Source organism: Malaclemys terrapin, chromosome 24 (assembly GCF_027887155.1).
Source record: "Malaclemys terrapin pileata isolate rMalTer1 chromosome 24, rMalTer1.hap1, whole genome shotgun sequence".
Taxonomy (NCBI): domain Eukaryota; kingdom Metazoa; phylum Chordata; order Testudines; family Emydidae; genus Malaclemys; species Malaclemys terrapin.
The window spans coordinates 1,604,352-1,625,735 of NC_071528.1; the positions used below are offsets into that span (position 1 = coordinate 1,604,352).

The 21,384-nt window shown below is 46.4% G+C and overlaps 1 protein-coding gene across 1 annotated transcript in view; it reads right to left on the reverse strand.

Annotated features, from left to right (window-relative positions):
* Positions 1–11,949: 11,949 nt before the first annotated feature.
* LOC128828746 (ceramide synthase 2-like) overlaps positions 11,950–21,384 on the reverse strand; it is a 60,687-nt gene continuing 51,252 nt past the window's right edge. The window contains exons 9-10 of the mRNA XM_054013669.1: positions 20,112–20,265; positions 11,950–13,896 (exon numbers count right to left, since the gene is read on the reverse strand). Coding sequence (XP_053869644.1) covers positions 13,690–13,896; positions 20,112–20,265 — 361 coding nt within the window. The 3' untranslated portion in view covers positions 11,950–13,689. The remainder of the gene's footprint in view (positions 13,897–20,111; positions 20,266–21,384) is intronic.

The following is a 21,384-nucleotide window of genomic DNA, read 5'->3' on the forward strand; positions in this document are numbered from 1 at the left end:
AATACTGAAACAAAACTTTTGGCCTTGCAGTTAGAAACTTATCGAAACAAGGGCTGTGGGGGAATGAGGGGAGAACGAGGACAAGGTCGCGGGCGAGGAAGAGGGAGAGTTCCCTCGTATCCTGCCCCGACAGGGAACACTGCATGCCACTTTTGTGGCCAGGAGGGACACTGGAGAAATGAGTGCCCAAACCGACTATCTCAGAACCCTCCACCTCCTTTCCCAAATCCTGAAGTGCCTGCTTTTACCCCACAGAATACCTCTTACTAGGACAGCCTGGGGGAACGTAACTGCATCATGAATCTTTTGATTCCTATTAACCAAGAAGGCCCATATGTAAATTGTAAAATTGCAGGACAATCTGTTGCTTGTCTTGTGGATACTGGAGCTAGTAGATCTGCTTTAAGATCCTCAGAGTTTCCCTCAGTTCCTTTGTCAACTTTGTCTGTTAATGCCGTTGGCATTTCAAATCAACCTGTTTCGCATCCTGTCACAAAACCCCTTACTGTTTCACTGGCGCCCCCTTGCTAATGAACACGCATTTTTGCTCAGCCCCTCCTCTCCTGTGAATTTGCTGGGAAGGAATCTTTTGTGTAAATTAGGCTGTACTATCTATTGCACACCAGATGGCGTATTCTTACAGGTTCCTGATGAGAATACTAATCTGGTGTTGGCTACACTCCACATAGCACAGCCAGCTAAATTACTGGCAACTCTTAGCCCTGACCTTGTGCATTTGTTATCACAAGTCGTCCCGCCCCCCCCCCCCCCCCCCCATCTCTGGTCTCAGCATGCCAATGAAGTGGGACAGATTCGGACAGCCGAACCAGTTAAGATTTTTATTGATCCTTCTAAAACTTTGCCAAGGGTTCCACAATACCCTCTGCATCCTGAAGCAGAGGAAGGAATAGCTCCAGTAATGGAGTCTTTATTACAGCAGGGTATTATTGTTCCCACTACTAGTTATTGTAATACTTCTATCTTTCCTGTAAAGAAGCCAGGAAAGAACACCTATTGTTTTGTTCAAGATCTCCACGCGATTAATGCTGTTGTTTTGCCTTCTTTCCCTGTGGTTCCAAATCCAGCTACAATTCTTTCTTGTATTCCCCCTTCAGCCACCCACTTTACTGTTGTGGACCTTTGTTCAGCTTTCTTTTCTATCCCCATTCACCCTGACAGCCAGTATTTGTTTGCCTTCACCTATAAAGGACGCCAGTACACCTGGACCCGGTTACCCCAAGAGTATACTGAGTCCCCATCCTTGTTTTCCCAGATCTTGAAGAAGGATCTGGACGATGTGGTTTTCCCAGGTAAATCAGTGCTTATACAGTGTGGGGATGATCTCTTGCTGGCATCCCTTTCTTTTGAATCTTGTAAAGTGGATACTTTGATTCTTTTAACTGCCTTGACTGCTAAGGGTCACAAAGCATCCCAGGAAAAACTCCAATTGTGTCAGCCCAGGGTTCATTACCTTGGTCATGATATTTCCCCTGGCACTCGTCATTTATCAGATTCTTGTATGTCAGCTATTCTAAATATGCCTAAGCCTGGTACTATTTCTCAAATGCGTACTTTTCTTGGCATGACTGGGTACTGCAGACAGTGGATTTTAGGTTATGCAACAGTGATTAAACCCTTACAGGATCTGACTAAGTCAGGTACCCCTGAGCCTCTTCCTTGGTCTCCAGAGGCTGAACGAGCTCTTGTTGCTATCAAGCAAAGCCTGTCCAGTGCACCGACCCTGGGACTTCCTGATTATGCTAAACCCTTCACTCTTTTCTGTCATAAGCGTAATGGGTTTGTTTTGGCTGTATTAACGCAAAAACACGGAGATAAACACCGTCCCATTGCTTATTACAGTACTGCCCTAGACGCTGTGGCAGCTGGATTTCCCCCTTGCCTTCGTGCTGTGGCTGCAGCAGCCCTTGCTGTTCAAGTATCCGAATCTATAGTCTTAGGATCTCCTTTGATTGTTGCTGTCCTCTCGCTGTGGCTGCACTCTTGTTAAAATCTAAGACACAGCATTTATCCACTTCTCGTCTTACAAAATATGAGCTTGTCTTGTTGTCTTCATCTCATATTACTTTGGCTCGTTGCCCCGTTCAAAATCCTGCCTCCTCGTTGCCTGGGCCAGAGGACGGAGAACCACATGACTGTGTGTCTGTGATGTCTGTCCTCACCCGTCCAAGAGATGATTTGTTAGATGTGCCTTTGCAAAATCCCGATCTCATTTATTTTTGGATGGTTCGTGCTTGCGAGATTCTAAGGGTAAATTGGTTGCTGGTTATGCTGTGTGCTCTGCCCATGCTGTTATTGACAGTGCTTTTCTTCCTTCTGTGTTTTCTGCTCAAGTGGCCGAACTTGTGGCTTTAACTCGAGCCTGCATTCTAGCTCAGGATCAAGCAGTTACTATTTATACAGACTCTCGTTGTGCTTTTGGAGTGGTACATGATTATGGTTTGCTCTGGAAGTATAGAGGTTTTCTTACAACCACGGGTTCTCCTATTAAGAATAGTCTGTATGTCTCTGCTCTTCTGGATGCCCTTTTATTGCCCAAAGCTACAGCTGTTGTTAAAGGCACAGCTCACCAGACCCCTCATGATGAAGTTACCCGTGGAAATGCTTTGGCAGACTCTGCAGCCAAAGCCGCGGCCCTTTCTGCACCTCAGGCTGAATATATTTGTGCTTTAATCGAGCAGCCTCCACTAGCCTCCCTTGAGGATTGGGCCAAGATCCAGGAGACAGCACCAGAAGCCGAGAAATGTTCTTGGAGTGCTGCTGGATGTATTCTACATATTGATCATCTTTGGCGTGCCCCAGCTGGTGGCCTGGTTGCACCGAAGATGCTAATGCCCTATCTTGCCCGTGTATACCATGGAATGACACACATAAGCAAAGGGGGGATGGTTGCTGCAGCTAAACAAGATTGGTGTGCACCCGGTTTCCCAGTCATTGCACATCACTACTGTCAGCAATGTGTGATTTGTCAACAGCATAACATTGGTAAAACTGTTAAGATTAAGCAGGCAGCCCATCCTCCCCCTTGGGGACCATTTGTAAATATTCAGATTAATTTTATTCAAATGTCTAAATGTTGTGGTTATAAATAAGTTTTAGTGGATGTATATTCACATTGGGTTGAAGCTTTTCCCTGCAGGAAAGCAGATGCCAGGACAGTTGTGAAACTTCTGCTCAAAGATTTTGTACTGCGATTTGGCATCCCTGTGAGTATCAACAGTGACCGTGGAACTCATTTTACTGGACAGATTGTAAAGGAGTTCTGTGCAGCTTTGCAGATCCAGCAGAATCTTCGCTGTCCCCACCACCCGCAGTCTGCCGGGGCAGTGGAACGTCAGAATGGAATTCTGATAAATAAACTGGCCAAGATTTGTGCTGAAACACACTTAAAGTGGCCAGACGCCCTTCCTCTGGCACTGATGAGTATAAGGGCCACTTCCAATCGAAAGACTGGACTCAGCCCTCATGAGATTTTGACAGGGCACCCGATGCGATTACCAGCTGCGCCCCCACTGACCCTAGCTCAGATGGACATTCATTTAATGGATGACACAATGCTTAAGTATTGTCAGGCACTAATGAAATATGTTAAGTCTTTTTATACACAGGTGAAAGAAGCACTACCCCAGGATCCTGTGCAATCCTGTCACTCGCTGGAACCAGGAGACAGGGTCTACACAAAGGTCCATCAGCGAAAGACTACCCTGGCTCCACGCTGGAAGGCCCTTTCCAAGTCCTGTTAACCACCCAACACTGCTGTGAAGTGCCAAGGACTGCCTGCCTGGACCCATGCTTCTCACTGCAAAAAGACCCCTCCACCAGGAGATGATTCTCCGGCTGATGATCAGCCTATTTCTCCTGCTAGCTCTGCTGTGCCTTCTGGACAGCAGGGAAAGAGGACAAGGTGAAGTGCTGTAACCTCTCCCTTGTCCACTGACAGACCTACAGTCAATCCAATGCCTTTGAATTTTTCAAAAGCAATTACACCAGTACAGGGTGAAGTGCTAGTAACCTCTCCCCTGTATTATGCTGAATCACAATTGCTTTTGGAGAAGAAAAGAAGAAACACTTGCTCTGCTGAAACCACTAAAGTCCAGGAATTCCTGACTACAAAAGACATTAAGAACTGGCCCTGGTGGAAGAAACGGAGCATTGTACATTGGCAGGGAGGAAATTGTGGGTTTTTTTCTTGGGAATGTGGAGTTAAATGGTGGGGTGGGTTTATCCCAGGGGGTGCAAACTGTACTTATGGGCAAGTACCTTCAGCATGCACTGCCCTCCCTAATTGGATTTCAAATGATAAATATCAAAAGCGCCTGGCCACCACAAAGATTACTGCCACTAGCCCCTTGACCCCTGCCACCGCCACTGTAATTTACCCAGATACAAACAATGCTGTATATTCCAATGAAACCCATTGGCCAAGGCCTTCACATCATAGTGATTTATTAAAATTTTGTTCAGAAAAAATATTCTTTAAAGTTCAGGATAATTTATATGAGCGAACAATTGAATGGAAAACAAATGGATCAGTGGAGATAGAAGTATAGGATATCACTACCAGTGAACCCCAAGAATCTGTAATTGCAATTAATGGGTTCTATAGCCAAGTAGATATGATGGCGGTTCCTGAAATTTGCACTGTGTTAAATGAAAGAGGCCCTTCTTGTTATTTGGTCACCCAACTAGTGAATAATCAAACGAATACCCAAAAAGTTTGTTCTGCCACTGGAAATTTTACCTGCATAGAAATTATTCCAGTGACTAATAATGTGACCTGTAACTTATTGCAATACACCCCCTCTTATACAGTATGGGAACAAATCTACATGGACACACCCCCAGAACCCCGACCAGGGGTATTCTATCTACTACCAAAGATCCATAAACCCGGAAACCCTGGACGCCCCATCATCTCAGGCATTGGTACTCTGACAGCAGGATTATCTGGCTATTTGGACACTCTCCTCAGACCCTATGCTACCAGCACTCCCAGCTATCTTCGAGACACCACCGACTTCCTGAGGAAACTACAGTGCATTGACGTTCTTCCTGAAAACACCATCCTGGCCACCATGGATGTAGAAGCACTTTATACCAATATTCCACATGAGGATGGACTACAAGCTGTCAGGAACAGTATCCCTGATGAGGCCACAGCAAGCCTGGTGGCTGAGCTTTGTGACTTTGTCCTCACCCACAACCACTTCAGATTTGGGGACAACTTATACCTTCAAGTCAGTGGCACTGCTATGGGTACCCGCATGGCCCCACAGTATGCCAACATTTTTATGGCTGACTTAGAACAACGCTTCCTCAGCTCTCGTCCCCTAGTGCCCCTCCTCTACTTGCGCTACATTGATGACATCTTCATCATATGGACCCACGGAAAGGAGGCCCTTGAAGAATTCCACCTGGACTTCAACAATTTCCACCCCACCATCAACCTCAGCCTGGACCAGTCCACACAAGAGATCCACTTCCTGGACACTACAGTACAAATAAGTGATGGTCACATAAACACCACCCTATACCGGAAACCTACTGACCGCTATACGTACCTACATGCCTCCAGCTTCCATCCAAGACACATCATACGATCCATTGTCTACAGCCAAGCCCTAAGATACAACCGAATTTGCTCCAACCCCTCAGACAGAGACAAACACCTACAAGATCTTTATCAAGCATTCGTAAAACTACAATACCCACCTGGGGAAGTGAGGAAACAGATTGACAGAGCAAGACGGGTACCCAGAAATCACCTACTACAGGACAGGCCCAACAAGGACAATAACAGAACACCACTGGCCATCACATACAGCCCCCAGCTAAAACCTCTCCAGCGCATTATCCACGACCTACAACCTATCCTGGAAAATGATCCCTCACTCTCACAGACCTTGGGAGGCAGGCCAGTCCTTGCTTACAGACAACCCCCCAACCTGAAGCAAATACTCACCAGCAACTACACACCACACCACAGAAACACCAACCCAGGAACCTATCCCCGTAGCAAACCTCGTTGCCTACTCTGTCCCCATATCTACTCTGGCAACAGCATCAGAGGACCCAACCACATCAGCCACACCATCAGGGGCTCATTCACCTGCACATCCACTAATGTCATATATGCCATCATGTGCCAGCAATGCCCCTCTGCCATGTACATTGGCCAAACCGGACAGTCCCTCCGCAAAAGAATAAATGGACACAAATCGGACATCAGGAATGGTAACATACACAAGCCAGTAAGTGAACACTTCAATCTCCCTGGTCATTCTATCACAGATTTAAAAGTCACTGTCATTGAACAAAAAAACTTCAGAAACAGACTTCAAAGAGAAACAGCAGAACTAAAATTCATTTGCAAATTCAACACCATTAATCTGGGCTTGAATAGGGATTGGGAGTGGCTGGCTCACTACAGAAGCAGCTTTTCCTCTCCTGGAATTGACACCTCCTCATCTATTATTGGGAGTGGACTACATCCACCCTGATTGAATTGGCCTTGTCAACACTGGTTCGCCACTTGTGAAGTAACTCCCTGCTCTCCATGTGTCTGTATATAATGCCTGCATCTGTAGCTTTCACTCTATGCATCCGAAGAAGTGAGGTTTTTACTCACGAAAGCTTATGCCCAAATAAATCTGTTAGTCTTTAAGGTGCCACCAGACTCTTTGTTGTATTAATATTAATGCCTCCCGGAAGTACATAAAGGTGTTCAACCAACAGATGTGGTATAGTACTACACCAAAGAGAGATGTATTAGGATATCGATGGACTGTGATTAACACTACACTAGGGACTATTAAATTTTCATTGCCCTTATTCAGTTTCCAGATCACTCTACATACCCAAATTGTTCAAAGGGGCCTGCCATTAGATTAGCACAACAAAGGACCTGGGTTATTTCCTCTAGAAAGAAGAGAGACTTGACTGGATCCCTATGGGATGGGGCCAATAGTGCAGCAGCAGTTTGGAATATTTTTAAAAACCAAGAACATGATGAAAAATTGGGGCAACTAAAGAAGGTCACTGGCCTTATTTCTGGGGCACAGCTGACCCAGGTACAGACTGGAGTTGGTGAGTTACATGTTATTTCCGCCCTTAGTTCAATAACCTAGAAGTTGCTGACAGAGATGGTATTGAATATCACTGAGGCTGGGAAGGCATTGCAGTGGGATCTAACATGTTCAGAAATTCAGGATTTCCTGAGTGACCAGCTAATGGCCATTCGGCATGATCTTGAGCATCTGGCTTGGCCCACTGCCCTTACAGACACATCAAGAGTACCATCTGATCTGTGGCCAGGGAGACATACTTGGAGACTTTCTGGGTGGAAGTGTGGACGTTCTCAATGCTCCTTCCAAGCATATGGACCTGTTAGGGGTGTGTGGGCTCCCACATACCGAATCCTGCCAGGTCCATGGGGAGGATGCATGTGGGATTGGGTAATTCACCGAGACATCTGGGAATTTAAACTACCTGGTATGCCCAATCGATTTTTAGTCAGTGCTTCTGAGATTTCACCTGACATTTGAATGGGGTTAGGAAGTCAATGGACATTTTGGCCGTTAGAACCCCCACAGCGTCAGTGTATCCGTAAACTGAAGCCAGGAGAAATTGTCACTGTTCATGACTGCGTTTGCTGGGAGGGTAGGGGACAAGGAACTACCCTGACAGGACACTTACTTTTTCAAGCTAATGCTAGCTGTGTGTATGTTAAAGCCACCACATTGCAAGACATACATTTTAATCTTACTACCACTGCAGGCAATCATATTATTTCCTGGCCTGCAGATAGAATTTTGCAAGTAGCCCTTAGGTTCCAGATACCCTTTAATTGGACCAGCTTAGTGCCTGATCGATTTCAAAAATTGCTTTCATGTTACCCGAGGTTCAGAGAATCTCTGAAGTACAAGGGCAAATCCACATGCTTCAAAATATATATCAAGTTAAAAAGTATGCCTTTTATACAGCTTATAGAGTGTCTACTTTCTGCACTAAGTATGATGTATTGTGCTTTATGACTAAAACTGTACAACCCCTATCATATTATCACTATGGGAATGTTATTGCTTGTGTTGTTATTAGTTATCTTAGGATTATGTTAATGTTGTTGTAAAGGACATCATAATAGTAACACCTTTCATGTCCATGCTACTCATGCATTGTCATTACATCCAATCAAAACCCCTAAGGTTAAAGCAACTGAGGTAGAATCTGAATTCCAAGACTTAATGCAAATAGAGATTTGAGAATGTTTGTTGTACTAGTAGTACAAAATGGGGGGTTGTGGAAGCAGAGCAAGGCCTGACAGAAATTGGAAGGGAATTTCAAATGCAAACAGTCTTTGTTAGCAAGAGTCAGGCTAACTGTAACCCTAATAACGCAAGATTTGTAGAAGCGAGGATTGTGTGAGGCAAGTGGGAAAGAACTGTGTGAGAAGTTGTTGCGACCTTGTGTAGATAATGTGTAGATAATATTGAATGTAGACTAGAGTCAAAATAAGTGAGAAAAACAAAATATCAGAAGGACCTATGTAGAAACAAAATGCAGCTGTTGCTTATTATTGTCTGTAACAAAGGTATAAACGCTTGCTGTAAATGTTTACCTGTTGAGAGACCCGCCTAGGAGGGGGAGACCCTGTGTCCTAGTGCACTCTCTCTCTTTAGGCAATTGCTTGAGAGAATAAAGTATCTGACTTTGCTGTACCCAACCAAAGAGTGAGAACTGTGTTTTTCTCCGACAAAACCTAATACTGTAATTTCTTGTAAATAACTCTCTAATTGCTTTTTCCTAGTTAATAAACCTTTAGTTAGTTTATTACCGGGTTGGCTACAAATGTTATCTTTGGTGAGAAATCTAGTGTGCACTTGACTTGGGGTAAGTGACTGGTCCTTTGCGACTGGGAGTAACCTGAATATTGTTGTAAATTTGGAGGTAAGGGACCATCTATCATAAAGGCAGGCTCACTTGAGTGGCAAGATAGTCCACAGTGCCCAAAGGGACTGTCTGTGACTCTGTGTTAAGGTTGTTATAGTGCCTGAGGAGTACACATTTGATACTTGGTTGGTGAAATCTAATCATAGAACACAAAGCCAGTTTGGCGTTTGTGCCCTGGTTTGTAGCAGTCTATCCTGAGGCTGTCACCCACATTTGTGAGCCACTCCAGACAGCTTGACAGTCGCAAATCCCTGTTTTAATCCCTTCTTCCACACCATTTCAGGGACTACGTAACCCAGAGATCTCCTACATCCCAAGTGAGTACCCTGAGCACTGGGCTAAGAGATGTGAGACAAGTTGCCCTGTTTTGTGTAAGCTTGCCTATGGGGCCCGATCCAGTAGGTGAGTTCTGAGCATGCCTACTGGATCAGGCCCTGCAAGTGAGTTAGGCGGAGGAATGCCTATCTTCCCCCAGGTCATATATCGCTCTGGGTCATGGGCATCTGGACGCCGGGCATGCCGTGCCCATGCACAGAGGTGCCTAGGGAAACTTTACAGCAAAAACAATTGTAGGTGCCTACAGGGTTTGGGGACAGCTGAGCAGTGGTTTTGTGAAGTCCAGTGGGACCTGATTCTGGGATTTAGGTACCTAAGTCCCTTTGTGACTCTGGCCCCCAGTCCCAGCCTTTGATTGTTAACCCTTTCTCCGTGAATGGGGGTTTGGCTCCCCGGCTGCACAGGAAGAGCCAGCACTCTATTGCTGGGACTCCTGACTTTGCCATCCCAAAACACACTGAGATAGTTTAATAATATTTACTCCTGTGGGGCCCTACTCTGCCTTCATCCTGTGCACATTCATCGGCTTCAGTGAGGTAGCTGAATGCAGAATCTGGCCCTAGATTAGCTCTCTATAGTCATATTCACGGTGGGGGAAATTCCCCCTTTCCCCAAGGTCCAGCTCAAAGCTTAAGTGACACTTCATTGGTTCATAGGAGTTAAACTGGCAGAGGTGCTAAGTGTCGGGCATTTGCTGCCTCTCACCGCTCAGGTAGAATGTCAAAGAGACGTGGGGGGGGGGGGGGGGGCTAGCCCTAGAAAATTCTCTTTGCCTTGGGCAAAGGGGCACTGAGCACAGTGTCTACTCTCACGTCTCTTGAAAACTGATAGTATTTCTGTTGGATTCACGCAAGCCTTATCACACTGCCCCTAGAGACAGGCAACAAACTCTCTCATCTTACCAATAAGGTAACACAAAGTCATTGCAGGAAGAACTACGTATTGAACCCAGATTTCTAATACAACATAGCCCTCGCTTAGGCGCTCAGACAAATCACCTTTCTTAACAGCTGTGCCAGCGGTTTGCATCACCACTCATCAACCCAATAGACTAAGTTCTGCTCACACAGCTATGAATATATATTATTAGTTAGTCATTTGTGTTACTATTGCACCTAGGAATAGAGCTGGTGTTTTCTTCAGGGTGCAGAAACTATTTGGCCAAAAAAACTGGGGAGTGGAGGGGGGAGAAGAATTCTGAAATGTCCAAATGGTTCATGTCAACATTTTAGTTTGAATGGGGATTTGAAAGGTTTCTTTTGCCCCAACTTGAAATGGTTCACCTTTTCATTTCAGTGAGAAAAAACAAACAAAAAAAATTCAATTTTGGTTCAAAATGAGAAAAAATGAAAGGCCAAAGGAGGCTGGCATCATGGGTGAATCATAGCTGAGTATCAACAGTTCAATCGTGAATGACGCTGATACATAGAGTAGGGATTGGACGTGAAGCACCTTGGAAGTGAAAAGAAGCAGCTGAGAAATCCTGATACCCGACATTTCATAGCTGCCTCCCTGGCAAAGTCATGTTCTCTCTAAAGGCTGGGCCAGACAGAGGATAACAGACTACTTCTGCTACAAGCTGATCATTTAACTCAAGTGGGACGGGTCTGTAAATCCTGCGTTTAAGACCTGCTGATCACCCATGCGGGAAAAATAGTATGTGAATCTGTAATTCAAGACGGTATTAAAATGCATGCACACAAGGGGGCTGAATGAAGATTGAACAGACAGCAGTAATTCTGAGTGCCTGGCAGTGCATCTTAATGTTCTTTTCATGGGTGCCTGCCTCAGGCTGCTGCTTTCTGGGTTTTTTGGTTTAAGTTCAACTAGAAGAGTTTGGCCATTTCTGAGAATGATGTTTGGGGAAAATAAATTGTTTTGCAGATAGTAAAAAGTTCATGTAGCCATTTAATTGAGACGTTCTCATAGCTCTATGCTTTGGCCCCAGGATTTGAACTTTGGGAGCAGGGAGTGTGTGTGTGGACTGGGGGGCACAGATGCTCTGAGGTCAGGGATGTGCCTTTCCTCACAAAAATATACCTCCATTTGGCCAAGTTCACACATGCTCAGTAGGGGTTGTTAGAGGCTGGCGCTATTATTACAATTCTACCGCCAGTGAGCACATGCCATTCTCACACAGCTCTTCCAGGGCAGTAAGTGCCGACCAACACTTCCCTTGCAGCTGTGCTTCCTGGTGACCAAAGGCCAATGTGGAGAATTAAGGGGGCTGAATTAAGGTTTCTTGGACAGCAGAGAAGCCAAGACCTGCCTGGGCCCTGGACACTAAACTACCTGTAGAAGGTGTCGCCCCAGAATAGGGCTGAGCAGGCTGCCAGGGCAGGTAATGGGGCAATGCCTCCTGGCAGGTGAACAAGAGACTCCATTCGCCAGTGCTAAAGCAACACTTGTTTACAAGCTGACACTTATGGCTCTATGCAAATTATTTGAAAATATACACATTAACTCATGATGTAATTTTCATAAAATGTCACATGGAGCTGCACAAAGCCAGGCAGCTCTGTGCTGGCCCTATGCACTGACCTGGGGCACTTTTAACTACCAGCTTATATTGCCTCCCAAATTCATAACCCCTCCCTCCATCACTGCACCGATGACACTCAGACAAGAGTGGGACAAAATTTTTAGAACAAGTAATTTATTTGCTGGAAAATGTAATTTTAATCAGAAGAATGTTCAAGTGATCTTCTCTGAAACGCTTCCTGTCCCATGAGCAAAAGAAGGAAGAAAATCCCAGAAGTGAGGTGCTGGCTAGGTAAGTCGTATAGTGTGGAGGGTTTTGGTTTTGTGGAACATTGGTCCACCTTCTGTGGGAAGAGGGTGTGGAGCCACTACCTGAACCAATCTTCTTGGGGACAGGCCAGCTAGAGTGGTCAGGAAGGTGTTAAACTACCAACAAAAAGGGAGGGTGAACAGAGAGCAGATATTAGCACTAAACTGACATGTTTAGAACAAAATTAATCAAGGAACCACAGAACACAAAGAGAAGAAATTATTTAAGTCCCTATGTACCCATGGTAGGAGCCTGGGTAACAAACAAGAGGAACTGGAATCACTTTTATGAGCATAAATTTGATCTGGTTGGTGTCACCTGGTTGGGATGATTCACATGACTGGCAATGTTAAAATCATGGTTGTAACCTAGTTAGGAAGGATAAAGTGGGCAAGGGAAGAGCGGGAGAGGTATTCTGGCAAAAACCTGTTTCTGAGTCACTGACAGCTCAGAAGAAAATGATCTAGCCTGCTTATGAACCAATGTCCTAACAGATAAACCTCAAGATGGGGTATTAGCTGGTGTCTGCTACAGACCATCAAATCACACTAGGGAATAGGATGACCCCTCCTTATATACCTAGCTATAATGTAATAACTTTAATTTGAGTGATATATGATGGAGGTCATGCTACCAGGACTAAAACATTCTTGGAATTTCTAATTTTGTTATAGATGACAATTTCCTAACTCAACAAGTGTTGCATCCAACCCAGGGCAATTCTATATTAGACCTCATCATGACAGATAAACAGGAATTACTCACAGAACTAAAACTTACTGGTAACTTAGGTACAAGTGATCACGACTTGATCACATTGATAATGAAGTCCAGACCGGGGGGAGGAGTAGCTCAGTGGTTTGAGCATTGGCCTCCTAAACCCATGGTTGTGAGTTCAATCCTTGAGGGGGCCACTTAGAGATCTGGGGCAAAATAAATACTTGGTCCTGCTAGTGAAGGCAGGGGGCTGGACTTGATGACCTTTCAAGGTCTCTTCCAGCTCTAGGAGATGGGATATTTTTAAAAGGGCCAGTTTCAAAAAGCTGAAAACAATTGTGAGCCAAATCAGCTGGGAGGAAGAATTTAAACAGAAAAGCATGAACAATAATTGGGAATTGCTTAAGAACACTTCACTAACTACCCAAAACCCACACTCCCACAGGTGAGGAAGAAGGCTGTATTGGTTAAGTAAGGGACCTGCTTCCGAAGGGAAGTATTTGCCTGAGATATGTACCTTTCCTCAGCATAGCTCTGGCATTAGTTATGCTCAGTATCAGTTTTGTGGAAAATACTTATCTGCAATAAGACAGCATCATTGTCTTATGGGTTAAAAGATTTGCAACTTTTAGTTGCTAGTCTTAAAACTAACTAGCCAAATGGCTGTATCTCCACTAGGGTGACCAGACAGCAAGTGTGAAGGGGGTGGGGGGTAATAGGAGCCCATATAAGAAAAAAACCCCAAAATCGGGACTGTCCCTATAAAATCAGGACATCTGGTCACCCTAATCCCCACAGGTCTATACAGTGAGCATGACAGTTCCTAAGGACACTGGGCTGCTTTGTTATAGACAGGGGCAGTCAGCCGTTCTGGAGCTTTAGCACCCATTAGTGAGATGGGCTCTGCCAGTTAGTTGTTGGGCCACATTACTTTGGCTGGTTTCAGAGTGGTAGCTGTTACTTTGGCTGCAATTGTTTGTGACGTTGCTGAAATGCATGGTCCCATTTTTCTCTTTGTTGTTCTGTTCTTGCACCTCTTCACTCTCATCACTTTCTTCTGTGTCACTTCTTGCATCGTTTTTTATCTGCAGGAGAGAGACATTTTAAATCAGAGGCAATAATACGTGGAAAGCTGCACAAGAAACAGCTGAGCCACTGGATGACGAGTCCAGCTGCCATTTCTCTCCGTGGGCTTTAGCAAACCCTTTCTCGTGTCCTCCCGGGCTGCCCTTTGGAGAGTCTCTCCTTGAAACGGGCTCTGACTGTCCCTCTGTCTCACTCGAGGGGTGACCCAGGGACATTCCTGGGCGAGGCCAGGAACGGCTGTACAGGCTTGAAGCAGCTTGAGGTCAAAGAAGTACATTAAGTTCCTGGGTGGGGAGGATTTACCTTCCAAACACTCACAGCTGGGCTAGACTGGAGGAGGGGCTGAAGGCATGCTGGCCTGTGCTGGCCTGTGGTTTTGCTTGGGCTGCCCTGCTGTGACAGCTGGGGCCCCTGAGCACATTTCCTTTCTAGCTTCAGAGAAGGGTAACAAATCCCTGTTGAAGGGGGCTGGAGGAAAGGAAAAAAAAGAGCTTTCTACAGCTGGCTGGGCTATGCAGAGCCTCCGTTCCAAGGAGGGGGAAGGATTGTTTGTGTTGGTCTGTGGGTGGAAGAGGAAAGTGGCACAGTTTGTAGCAACGGGCTGAAATTCAGCAAACGAAAGGATTTCCTAGCACTAGGAGCACATTGGGCCAAACCCCGAGGTCCTTCCATGGCAAGTCTATTGATTGCGGCAGATTTTGTGTGAATAAGGGCTTCAGGAGGCAGTGGATAGAGCATTGGATTGGGTACAGGAGACCTGGCTTCTGCCCATTCCACTCCAGGGTGACCACTTCTGTCCCATCCCCAGAAACCTGTCCCAGTCACAGATCTTCCCCACTCCTGCCTCCTTGTCCCAGTGCCTTTTCCTCATCTAGCCAGTACCAGTCTCATCCCAGTTTCCTTGTCCTGCAAGGCTTAATCTCCTTCCACCAGTCCCAGGCTACTTGTCCAGTCATTCCCAATTCCCCTACAACCCCCCAGCTCATTGTTTACTTCCCCAGCCAGTGCCAAGCAGTCTCCCCTTTGACTCCCAGTCTCCCTGCTCTGCCAGTTCCAGTCTCCCCTGGCTCCCAGTCTCCTCCTCAGGTTACAGTTCTAGGGTCTCCTTCACCCCAACTCCTAGTCACAATCTGCATCTCCCCCATCAGCCTCCAGACCCAGTCTCCCCATTCTCCTTTTCCCAGTCTGGCCAACCCCTCCACCCCAGGTCAGGCTATCACCTCTCCATTTGAACTGACAGCTTCCTCTTCCATATTGCCTGGGCCCAGCAGACAGATCACTGAGAGAGCGCAGGAGAGACAGGCTCCCTGCTTTCAGTTAAAATGTAAGAACCTAAGAATGGCCATACTGGGTCAGACCAATGGTCCTTCTAGCCCAGTATCCTGACTTCCGACAGTGGCTAGTGCCAGGTGCCCCAGAGGAGATGAACAGAACAGGGCAATTTATCGAATGATCCATCCCCTGTCCTCCAGTCCCATCTTTGGACAGTCAGATGTTTAGGGACACCTAGAGCATGGGGTTGAGCCCCTGACCATCTTGGCTAATAGCCACTGATGGACCAACCTATCCTCCAGGAACTGATCCAATTCTTTTTTGAACTCTATTAATTTCAGTCAACTCTTTCCCAGAGGATGTTGCAAAGGCCAAGACTGTGAAGACCAAGACGATAACAGGGTTCAAAAAAGAAATAGATAAATTAATGGAGGATAGGTTCATCAATGGCTGTTATTCGGGATGGGCAGGGATGGTGCCCCTAGCATCTGTTTGCCAGAAGCTGGGAATGGGCAACAGAGGATGGATCACTTGATGATTCCCTGTTCTGTTCATTCCCTCTGGGGCACCTGGCATTGGCCATTGTCAGACGACAGGATACTGGGCTAGATGGACCTTTGGTCTGACCCAGTATGGCCGTTCTTATGTTCTTATTGGGTGATCCCTGGTTGTCGTGTTATCTGAAAGGGTAAATAACACTTCCTTGTCAACTTTCTTCACACTATTCATGATTTTATCCCCTGTTAATTGGCTCTTTCTAAGATGAACAGTCCCAGTCTTTTAAATATATCCCTGTAGAAAAGCTGTTTCATAACCGTAATCATTTGTGTTGCCCTTCTCTTTACTTTTTCTGATTCTAATACATATATTTTTGAACTGGGGCAACCTCAATTGCATGCAGTATTCAAGGTGTGGGCGTATTTATATAGTGGCATTATGATATTTTCTGTCTTATTTTCTATCCCTTTCCTAATGGTTCCTAATATTCTCTTAGCTTTTTTGACTGCTACTGCACATTGAGCAAATGTTAGCAGAGAACTATCCATGTTGTCGCCAAGATCTGTCTTGAGTGGTAACAGCAAATTTAGACCCCATTGTTTGGTATGTATAGTCAGGATTAGGTTTTCCAATGTGCATTACTTTACATTTGTCAATATTGAATTTCATCTGATATTTTGTTGCCCAGCCACCAGTTTGATCAGATCCTTTTGTAACTCCTCATAGGGCAGGTCTTCTCTACGGGGGGTGGGTGGGGTGGGGGTCGATTTAAGATACGCAAATTCAGCTACGCGAATAGCGTAGCTGAATTCGACCTATCGGAGCTGACTTACCCGCTGTGAGGACGGCGGCAAAATCGACCTCCGTGGCTCCCACCTCCGCTGGTGGAGTAAGAGCGTCGATTCGGGGATCGATTGTCGCATCCCGAGGAGACGCGATAATTCGATCCCCGAGAGATGGATTTCTACCCGCCGATTCAGGCGGGTAGTGTAGACCTAGCCCTAGTCTGCTTTGGACTTAACTATGTTGAGTAATTTGTATCATCTGCAAACTTTGCCACCTCACTGTTTACCCCTTTTTCCAGGTCATTTATGAATATGCTGAAGAGCACTTATTCCAGTACAGACCCCTGGGGGACACTACTATTTACCTCTCTCCATTCTGAAAACTGACCATTTATTCCTACCCTTTGTTTCCTATCTTTTAACCGTTTCTGATACATGAGAGGACTTTCCCTCTTATGCTTAAGAGCCTTTGGTGAGAGACCTTGTTAAAGGCTTTCTGAAAGTCCAAGCCAGCTCAAAAGCAGCCGGGAGAGGGCTCGCAGGGCAGGGGCCCAACACAAAGCTCTGGTAGGCCTTGGGAGATGGGAGGACGGGGAACACCCTGCTGCAGGACTCATTGAAGAAAGCTACAGAGGCAGAAGGCAGGGCAGCCTTTTCCTTCCGCAGCACATGGCAGAGGACATGCGGGATGGGCAATCCCATATGCTGGGTGAGCATACCAGAGTCCACTCTGTCTAGTAGTCCAGAAGATCTCCAGTTTTGGAAACACCTGCCAGGACCAACCTCCAGCACAACAAGGGGACCTCCACCACCTGTGCCTCAAGATATGGATTGTGGAACAGGGGTTCAGCAAGGAGCTCTAAACCCTCGTTGGACACAATAGACTTGGCTTTGGAGACCAACTTCCAGATCCTGAGAAGGTCCTGGCAAAAACTGGCAACAGTGTGCCCTTGTTGCCAAGAAGGCTAATGACATATTGGGCTGCATTAGTAGGAGCAGATCGAGGGAAGTGATTATTCCCCTCTATTCAGCACTGGTGAGGCCACATCTGGAGTATTGCATCAGTTTTGGGCCTACCACTACAGAAAGGATGTGGACAAATTGGAGCGAGTCCAGCGGCGGACAACAAAAATGATTAGGAGACTGGGGCACATGACTTATGAGGAGAGGCTGAGGGAACTGGGCTTGTTTAGTCTGCAGAAGAGAAGAGTGAGGGGGGATTTGATAGCAGCCTTCAACTACCTGAAAGGGGGTTCCAAAGGGAATGGAGATAGGCTGTTCTCAGTGGTGGCAGATGACAGAACAAGGAGCAATGGTCTCAAGTTGCTGTGGGGGAGGTCTAGATTGGATACTAGGAAAAACAATTTCACTAGGAGCGTGGTGAAGCACTGGAATGGGTTCCCTAGGAAGGTGGTGGAATTGTCATCCTTAGAGGTTTTTAAGGTCAGGCTTGACAAAGCCCTGGCTGGGATGATTTAGCTGGGGTTGGTCCTGCTTTGAGCAGGGGTTTGGACTAGATAACCTCCTGAGGTCTCTTCCAACCCTAATCTTCTATGATTCTATGAACTCAGAGAGGTCTTGAGGGAGAGCTCTCAGATGGAGATAAAAGAGCTGCCGGTCATATCACAGCCTTCGGAGGTAGCGGAGGATGTCATGCTCTAACTGGCTCAGGAAGAGGAGGTTGCCAGGACCAGGACCAGGACCAAGGGGCACCTCTGAAGTGGGGCTGGGGTCAAGTGCAGAAGGAGAATGGGGGCATCAAAATATGCTTGGCACTAAGATTGGGATCTGGGGGAAGATGGTCATCCCTGTCTAGGTCAGCTGGTGTCAGACCCAGGTTCCAGATCTCCCCCAAGTTTTCTGGAAGGCTCCCAGTCACAAAATCCACCCCACTGGCAACCAAGGAAGCAATCTCAAGCTCGGCACCAACTGGGGGGACTGATGTCAATAACAAGGGAACCCACTGGCAACTTCCTCCACAATTGGCTCCTTTAATGGGGGGAACAGCAGCAACAACATCCCCCCTCCAAACGCCCTCCTCAGCCAGTTCCACCCAGTGAATTTTCCTGGGGACACTAAATGGGGTGTAGCAGAAACAGCAGCATCCCCCCGAGAATGGTGAAGGGGAGGCCTCCCCCAAATCTGAAAGCAGCAGCTGCCCCCCAGCCTGGTGTTTCCCCTTAATGCTGCGCTTGTCCCCCCTCTTCCTGCCCCCCTCCCAGACCATCTCCCAAGCAACACTATCAAGTCAGCAAGCAAGATGGCATTTGCCAGTGGGGCCAATGGCAGCACCTCTGGGTCTCCATCTTCCCTCCCAAGGGGGCACTCTCCATCTCCTGCCATTGCCATCTCCCACTTCAAGCCTGTGCACATTGGCCATAATGCTTGTCTGGGTGCAATGGGGAGGCCATCCCAGGCACCTGGGTGGGCTGAGAGGGAGGCTCTGGGGAAGGGCTGGCCCAGCTATCATGGTTACAGTGGCTCTACTGGTGCACCTCTGCACCTCGGGTGGGGGAGGGGGAAGGGAAGGGATTGAGAAGCAGGGAAGGGGGAGCAGGGGGAAACCTGTCCCCCGGCCCCCCCCCCCGAGGGAAAAGGGCTCCCTGGGCAGGGGCTGAGGAAGCTGAACAGGGAAGGGAAGGGGAGCACAAGGAAGCCGTCTTCCCAACAAAAGGGAAGGGAAAGGCAGGAGGAGAAAAAGAGGAATATGGGTGGGACAAACAGACCAAACACACACAAGAGGGGAAGGGAGAACATCAACCAAGGCAAAGCGAACCTACAACGGGAAGGGGCAACACTGCCGCGGACAGGCCTCCTCCCACGCTGGAGCTAGGGAACAAGACAAGAAAGCTGCTGCTGCTGCTGGCAGAATGGAACCAGGTGGGGGGTGAGCGACAGCCACAGCCACACCACACCTCCCCCAGAAAAGCAGCGGAGCAGAGCAGCCAGGCACCCTCCTCCAGCTCCAGCAGTGGGGGCCAGCTGGAAGCTGGGCCCAGTGCACAGGATGGACAGTGTCACTTAGTGAGCAGCTCTTCGATATCTTGTTTTCTCCTCATTGTTCAATGTGTAGCCCCAGGCTTTAATTACTGCACCCTTGGCAAACCATGCTTCGAAGACAGAATTATTCATTTCCTCGGGGATTTTCCATAGCACTCCTCACTAAAATATCTGAGTGCTTCACCAACATTCACAGCTCCCCTGTGCGATGAAGGGAATATGACCCCCAGTTTACGGATGGGAACTTGAGACACACAGAGATTAAGGTAAAAAATATCCACTAATTTTGGGTGCCTGATTTGAGATGCTTAGGACCTGATTTTCCAGAGTTATATTGCACTTTATCTGTGCCATGGACATCAGCTGCAGCTGTGAGTGCTCATGTCTGTAAGTCAGACCCCAGCGTCTCAAGCTAGACACCTGAAAAATAGGGACCATACAATTAGTGACCACCTGTGAAAAGCGGGGCTCCCACAGACAAAAGTTTTCTTCTCTATGCAGACTTGATTCATGCCTTGAGCAACATCCATTCTGTACACTGAATGCAGCTGGGGATCTTATGGAAAAAGTAGTACGTGATCCCATAACTACAGACTGTACCATAGCATAATGCATACAATAAGGGGACTGAATTAAGGTTGTACAGGCAATGGCTATACCGTGCCATTGATGAATTTGTAGAGCATGTGAATGACTAGGCTGGCCCAGAAGATGTGCAGCAGCTGCAAAACCATCAGGAGAGTATTCATGAAATAGTATCCGAAGAAGGGCTGGAAGAACTCCATGGAAATATAGAGTGAAGAATACAGCACCCTGCAATATAGCAAGAGACAAACTCAGTCAAGAACAGGTATGAGATCTAAGCAGCAATAGCAAGAGGCTAACCGCAGAGTGTTCAGTTCCAGGTCTGGGTGGAAGTTCAGGTCAGTTCTGTTGTGCCAGTTGTGGCCTTTACACTGGATGAATGTCTTAAATTGTCCAAAGCAAATGAAAGGTAACAAACAATTAGGTCACCCTGACATATGAAACTATTTATAAAATAAACAAAAGTTGAAGATACAAAGTCTGATATAAATTGATGCATTTCATAGATTTTACTGCCAAAAGGGACCATTATGATCATCTAGTGCATAGGAAGGCCATAGAACCTCACTCAGTAAATCCTGTATCACATCCATAACTGACGTGTGCACCTCAGAAAGCCCTCCAATCTTGAGATAAAGACTTTCAGTAATGAAAAATTTATCAACTCTCTAGACAACTTGTTCCAATGGTTAATTATCATCACTTAAATACTGGCACCTTATTTCCAGTTTGAATTTGTCTACCTTCAACTTCCAGCCACTGGATATTATTACACTTTGATCTGTGAGATTTAAGAGCCCTCTGCCATCAGAAATCTTTTCCCCATGTTGGCAATTGTAGACTATGCTCAAGTCACCTCTTAATTTCGTCCTTGATAAGATAAATAGATTGAGCTTCTTAAATCTCTTACTGTAAGGCAGATTTTCCAGACCTTGAATCGTTCTTGTGACTCTTTTCTGAACTCTTTCAAATTCTTCAACATCTTTTTGAAGTGAGGACACCAGAACTGGATAGAATATTCCAGGAATGGTCTCATCAATATTGTATGCAGAAGCAATACCACCTCCCTACTCCCTGAAATTCCTATTCATACATTCAAACAGCACATTAGCCTCTTACTCACAGCATCACATTGGGAGTTTAAGCCAAAAGAAATAATTAGGAGTTTTCAAGGCTCTTAGTAAGGTTAGGAAATTGCTATAGCAACAAACCCAGATGGTGAGACAATTACAGGAAGTGTCCAGAGACACTGGATGTGTGTTTTACTTGTTTAATTTTAATGGGACAAGATTGCTAACCCTTCCTGAACATTGATTTTCTGGTGGTCACTTAGGGCTAGTTCCCCAA